General features: G+C 42.7%; 1 protein-coding gene across 4 annotated transcripts in view; it reads left to right on the top strand.

Moving 5' to 3' along the window:
* The window catches only part of LOC108578426, a 35,313-nt gene that overhangs the window by 6,506 nt on the left and 21,920 nt on the right, over window positions 1–6,887 (top strand). For all 4 annotated transcript variants that reach the window (XM_017941763.1, XM_017941759.1, XM_017941760.1 and 1 more), the window contains exon 2: window positions 4,276–4,458. In XM_017941763.1, coding sequence (XP_017797252.1) covers window positions 4,276–4,458 — 183 coding nt within the window. The remainder of the gene's footprint in view (window positions 1–4,275; window positions 4,459–6,887) is intronic.

Genomic DNA, 6,887 nt, shown 5'->3' on the forward strand with positions numbered 1-6,887 from the left:
ACCCTTTAAAAATCATTTCACTCTAATATTGAATCACTGTGGCGTGATGTGCGAGGAAATTTCGAAGGGTGTTAAAAGTAGCGTGAAAAAATGAAGAGATAGAAAAGATGAAGAAAATAGAAGTTCATCGATGCAATGGACTAGAAGATTTACGACTGTTGGGCATTTATGGATACGTTATTACAGGATATTTCACTATTACCGAAGAATTCTACGGTTAACGTCCACGTTTACTCGAGATTCATTTATGATTTCCACCGTTTATTTAACATCTACGAGTGCAAGTCGGCAATAAAACGATCGCAGACGCGCGAAATATTCATTGGAAGCCACCTGCTACGAAAGCAAACAAGCGTGAGTTGATTAAACACAGAAATCCCATAAATTCGCGTGTAAAATCTGTGAAGTTCTCTCTAAAAATGCTTCCTAGCGACAAGATGGCTGTCACGCTGATCACTGCACCTTGGACTTACAAAATTTACAGCCTTGACACCAAACACTCTTACTTCTTGCGAAACGTCGCTACTTCTTGCCCTTTAAATTCAAACTGTGATTACGAACAAATGAAAAAGAATATCTGAAGACGATATCGATGCTTCGAACTTTGATTTACACCGAAGAAAACCATAAAACTTTCAAGAACTTCGATTTAACTTTCCCCCGAGTCCATGAAACGTTCTTTCAAGGACTAGCAAGGCCATAATTTCTATTCATTCTCGATTTAAACCCCGCGAAGAGAAAATAAACGAAGCACGCGTGTAAGCTCGAATCGAAGGTAAATCGTCGCACGTGCTGGAACATCCCCACGAGGCGAAACTTGCACGGGTTTACCTGTGAGTTATAGCGCAAGCTCGATACACCCACGCGTTGTCCTAAATCGTTTGGTTCACGCTCTGAAGCTCACCAATACCGACACAATCGCGACCCACGCGTCTCTAAGCGAGACAAGAAATACGACCGATTGAGTGGCTATCTTTAGAGGCGGGCTGGGACCCTGAAGATGTGCTTCGAACGCTTCTTCCGGTATAAATAAAACTATCGACTACTGCGTTCACCCTTTGGTTGGAAAAGAGAAGAAAATCGTTATCGACAGGTATCTTCTTCCAGGTCTTCGCAACCTTCGATATTTTTATAGCTTTTTCTTTGTAAATAAATTTCAACCGGTTGTGTATTCGTGGAATTATTCTTATCCTCTTTTGTCACACTTTCACTCCATTTCTTCTTGCCTTGAATTAGAAAGGAAGTATTTCTAACTATTTTTCTCAGCTTTCCTTGTGACATTTTCACCCCCTTTATGTTATTCTAAGTTAAAAATGAAGTGTTTTAATTTTTTCAGCTTACTTCGTGACACTTTCAACCCTTTCTTCTTGTTCCAAATTAGAAACGAAGTGTCTGAAGCTGTTTTTCTGACATTTTCACCCCTTGAAGAGAGAAAAAAAATTAAGAACCTCCGTTTCCAGTTATTTTTCCTTGAAGATCAAGCTTCCTTTTTATTCTTCCGCTGTGTTTCCCTAATTTCTTCAATTTCTTCACGCTTCACCCCCTCGTATTTCGAAGAATCTCGCGAGAAGACGTCCGCGAGCGGAACGTCTGCGAGTAAAATGTCGCGATGGACGGCGAGGCCGTTCGTTCTCGTATTTTTAGTGGCTCGTAAACTAGGCACTGGCCGTCGTTCGATCTCTTCGTCTCTGTTCCTCGCACGCCAGGGGCTGCCTTTTCTCACGCGCGCGTGCTCGCGCCAGAGTAACTGCCTCCTCGATTCCGCCACCTTGAAACGTCGAAGAAGGGCGGTACGTGGACCACGCGATTATGTTTCCAGCGGTACCAAGGCCGCGGCGTGTATCGTCATCCAATCTTCTGTCGATAGACATACCCCATCGAGTACCTCGTTGTAGGATCGAGAGGCTTTCATCTGGAGATTCGAATGTACACGTGCTGGAATGTGCTGGAAGATAGAATTTAGGTTGATTTTTATTTTGGAGCTGTGGGCGTTTTGTGGGACGTGACGTAGTGGTTCGTTGTCTTCGTGAAAAGTGGAGGGAAATTGATGCGTTGGAAGGTGGTGTAAAAATGAACTTCGAAAGGGGATGAGAAATTGTGGATTGATGGTGATTGAATGGAAATTGGAAGATTATAGGGAATTAGAAATTGGAAATGAAAGAGTGAAAGTTGCGACGAAATTGGAGGTCCCAGTGAAATAAAGGGTTGAACGTCTGAAGGTATATAATTGAGAATTAAATGTTTGAAAAAATATTTTAGAAATTGTACTGCAAAAAATATAGAATACTTGGTAATAACTTTGATAATTTAGGGATGTCGGAAGGACAGTAAGCAGAGATTTCTAGGAATAATCTGGGACCAGGAAACGCGGTAGAATTTCCAGGAACAGACCACGGATGATTCACGAGCGACGCTGAACCACAGTGATCGATAGGCTGAGCGTGAAATCGGGTTCTAGCGTATTTTTCGTTCTCGATTCGACGATCCGTTTAGGAGTGGAACGAGTGGGTGGACACGATAGGAAATAAAAATAGAATTGTTTTGTGTCGCTCTATTTATATTTTTGTTTGCGAGTCTCTGCTCCACCGGGAAGATCAGTTTTCGTAGTCTACGAATCTTCAATATTATTCTCCACCCGAGAAAATTATCGTTCTTTCGAGCCACAGCGTGGTAAACTATCTGTTTCCTAATCTAAACCAAAATTTCCCCTATTTCGTGAACTATAAATATTTGTAAATTAGAGAAAATAATGCTATAATTCTACCTTGAAATTCGACTAACTAACAAAAATTTATACCTAAAACGAATCTCGAGAGAAGAAAATATGAAAGGGTAATTATTGTAGCAATAGTCGACTTTACGTTCTGACAAAATGTTCATCGGATCATCGCCAGAATTTTTGCCAAAAACTTTCCTCCTCCCACCGATTCGAACAGGAATTTTCCCGCGTAACCGAGCAATTTCTCTCGCCTTTCCACCATCGCGATGTCAAGACGAGTGGATTCGGTCCAATTTAACTGGCACACGTTTTTCAACATCTCGCCTGCTCTCTCCCTCTCTTCCTCGCGTTCATCCTCCGCCGAAGCTGAACGCGAGGGTGCCGGAGTGTGTATCAACCGTGGAAATCTGCAAAGAAACGCGAAACACGACGAAGAAGCGAATAAAACCTCACGAATGAGAAAAGATAAATAAAAGAGGAAAGTCGTCGGGTGAATCGTTACAAGCAGAAGACAAAAGAGAGATAACTTTGTATCTCGCGTTCCTTCACAAAAGTTCTGCCGGTGGCCACGCGAAAATAGAATCGAACACGAGAACACCGAGTAACCAAGAAAGAGTGAGAGAGAGAGAGAGAGAGAGAGGAAGCGGCAAGTGTAAAGAAAGAGAAAGACTGTGAAGAAGAGAGTCGAATCCGCCTCTCACAGCCTTTGTGACTCTATTCTGAGGACGCGATGGCCAAAAATGGCGACGTCCACCTGTTCGACCGCTTCCTTCTTTCACGTAGCGCAGAGATTCTTTTCGTCTGGGTTGCTCGAGATCTTCGATCCCCGTGGCATCTAGATCGACGGAGGGAATCGATGGGGAAACCGTGGACGGACACCTTGGTGTCCATATCCAATGATTGTAACCTAACACCCGCGTAGCTGGTCGCGGCGACGGCGAGCGGAACGGATCGGAGCCGGCCAAGAACGCTTGGAACTGCCAAGCCAGCGACGATAAGCATAAAACTTGCACGCGAAGGATTAGTTTTCCTTCTTCTGTAACGCAAGGCCGGCACCAAGGACCACGGTGCCCGAGAAGAAATGATCGTTAACCTCACCAGATACCTGTTCTCTTTGCCAACCACGTCTGACGCCGTACGAACTGTTGTTGCGTTCGATTTCGGTGTTCAATGTTGGTTCACGTTGAGCAACATTGTTCAGCTGCTCTTTGGAAACTGATTTCTTCTGAGATATCGAGTTCTTGGGGAAGGTATTTGATCAATTTTTCGTTTTATCGATGTTAGAGTTGCCTGTCGAACTATTCTATAGCAAATCTTCGTAATAAACTATTACGTGGAGAAAATATCCTTGACATGAAATTTTCAAAATATACTTTTTTAAATAAGGTTTACAAGGTAGATGAAATTCGTGAAAAATGGTTAGATAAAATTGCTTACAGAAATAACAATCATTGTGACAGAATAGGTGGTCTCACTCAGTGCTGAGTTTGTGGATTCGGAGTAGGAGAATCTTCAAGTGGCGAATATCTCCAACAATTGACTGAATTTTCTTTTAGATGCAAGAAGCTGCACGACATGCGACAAGGTGTTGGCCGAGCTGGAGAAGATCGACGACGACACGGACCATTTCGGGGTCGACTTCGTCAAGATCAACGACAAACGACTGGCCAAACAGTATGGCATCAAGACTTTCCCAGCCCTCACATATTTCCGTGAGAGGGAACCGATCATCTACGAAGGTTAGACTCTCTCGATCCGTAAAAAAGGAGAAACATTCAGATCTACGTAAGAAAGAGAAACTGTTCTCTGATTATTTACAAGATGTTCACGCGTATGACGAACAAAAGCGGATAGTAATGATTCCTAATGGCTGAAAGTTCGCCAAACTTTTATTGGAATCCGGCCGCGATCTCGGTAACCTTGCCAGGTATGAGAAACAAGGTTCGAGACTCGCTGCTGTATAGTACTTGACCCAGAATCCGCGGAACAATCGCTGGTATTCTCGAATTTTCCACATTTTTCTCATTATCCTCGGTATCCAGTAGTGTAACCCACCGATAGTCAGACATCTACGTCTACCGTTTCCCTTCTTACGTATTCTTCTACTAACTCTACAGTCTAGGCTTAATCTAGGCGACAATTCCTGTCATTTAATATTAATAATTCTAATTATTCCCAAGTTCGTCATGTATCAACAAACTGACTAACCTAAACGTTCCTAAACAACAATATCCATCAAACAATAAAAAGAAAAGATGGAATTTTTCTACATTTCAATCTACCAGAAAAGGCACTATTTCCATATCGATACTAAACCAACAAACTGCATGGTAGAATCGGCGAAACTGTACGTTCACATGTTGCTACCAAAAGAGCGAATTCCACGAAGAAGCTACAGATTCGAGACAAAAGTGCTGCTCGCACAAGAAACGCATTAATCGCGGCGGATTTTCGCAGACTCGAGTAGTTACACGTTGCACTGGTCAGACCACCTTCGTGATCTGGCAACCGGCCCAGCCGTTGGTATTTCGTGAGGTTAGGACTGTAGAACAGCGACGGTCGTGTGCTCGACTTTTGTTCGACATAACCACCCCCGGCGATACGAACTTGCGGACGTCTGTTCGTGCGGTATCCCGGCTGGCGAACCGGGAGGAACGGGATTCCGGCTGGCCAGTGACACGAGCGTTGCGCGATCAGGAGAAATTAATGGGGTACAAGTAATCCGCGTGTTACATAATTGAACGCGATGCAACGCGCGACGCGGCGCGTGCTCTCTACGACTTACGGTTTCATTGAGACGCTCGCTATCTGACCACCACTCTACATTTAGATCGGGAGACGCGTCGATCCTTTTGGAACGGAATCGGCTAACGATTCTCTACGGTGTACTCCGTTCGATTCGTGATCTGTTGGATTTAGACGGAGGAACAGCGTCGATTTATTTTCAAGGGGATTGACTAACGATTCTACGCTGAGTCTCGTTTGATTCATGATCTAGCTATCTTGGTAGATTTAGATCGAGAGACGCGTCGATTTATTTTCAAGGGAATTGACTGACGATTCTACAGTGCGTTTCGTTTGATTCGTGATTCAGTCGATTACTAGATTTATGTTAAGAGGCGCGTCCAGCCTTTTGGAACGGAATTGATTAACTATTCTGCGCTGAGTTTCGTTCGATTCGTGATCTAGACGTCTATTACATTTAGACCGAGAGATTTGCAATTTGTCGTTGATCTATAGTATCACGTTCTGATAGTGAATTTTATTTGAAAGTAATTTTCTACTGTTAATTATAAAAACTGCGTCGATTGAGAATAAAAGGGAAGCAAAGTTAAACCTCCTTTGGAGTTACAAACTGACACCGTTTTCTCGCCATTTGCAACGTTAAATTCAAGAGAAGGTAGAATTTCGACGAGTTCAAATTCGCAATATTTTGAAGTTAAAGGAAATAAGGTGGACTAATGCTAGTTTAAAGAAAGACGGTTAATTCGACGGAATGCCACGGTGATTCGTGTTGCGGAAAGAAAATCAGAAATTGGACCCGGTTGGACGAGAAACGCGGAAGCGGATGATGGTACAGGTGTGATCATCAATCGTGTTACATTGTGATCAGTAAAGCCCGCGTTTGGCAACGCGGTCACCGTTGATTTATTGATGTCGAAATAACTCGTTCGTGACAGAGATAGAGAGTGGGGAAAAAAGTGCGTGCCGGGATAGGGACTCTGATAGAATTAAGTTTCACCCGGAAACGCTTCGGCTGATTTTGCGTTCAATGACGTAACGACAGGTTGCATCTATTTCAATTGTAGCTAATGCAACAGAGGCTATTTTCGACACCTCGAGATGGTAAATACAAGCGACAGGAAGTCGCCATTAGTTGTGTATATTATTAAACGTTTTAATCTACACGTAGAAACCGAATAGAATTTCTTAAGTGAATCTTTAGCTGTCGAAGTGAATTGTATAGTTATAGAAGCGATTTAATAAATCGACGATGTTCCTTAGACCTATTCCTTGAACATCTGACACCCTTGCTTAGATTTTTAACGATTGAGGATAATAGAAAATTAATTCTCCACCTTGAAATTCACCAACCTTAAGCTTCCAACAGGTGAAAATAGTAAAATAATGAATTCCTTATATATTAAAAGATTAAATAAATGATTAT

The sequence above is a fragment of the Habropoda laboriosa genome, unplaced genomic scaffold, assembly GCF_001263275.1.
Source record: "Habropoda laboriosa isolate 0110345459 unplaced genomic scaffold, ASM126327v1 scaffold5, whole genome shotgun sequence".
NCBI classification, from domain to species: domain Eukaryota; kingdom Metazoa; phylum Arthropoda; class Insecta; order Hymenoptera; family Apidae; genus Habropoda; species Habropoda laboriosa.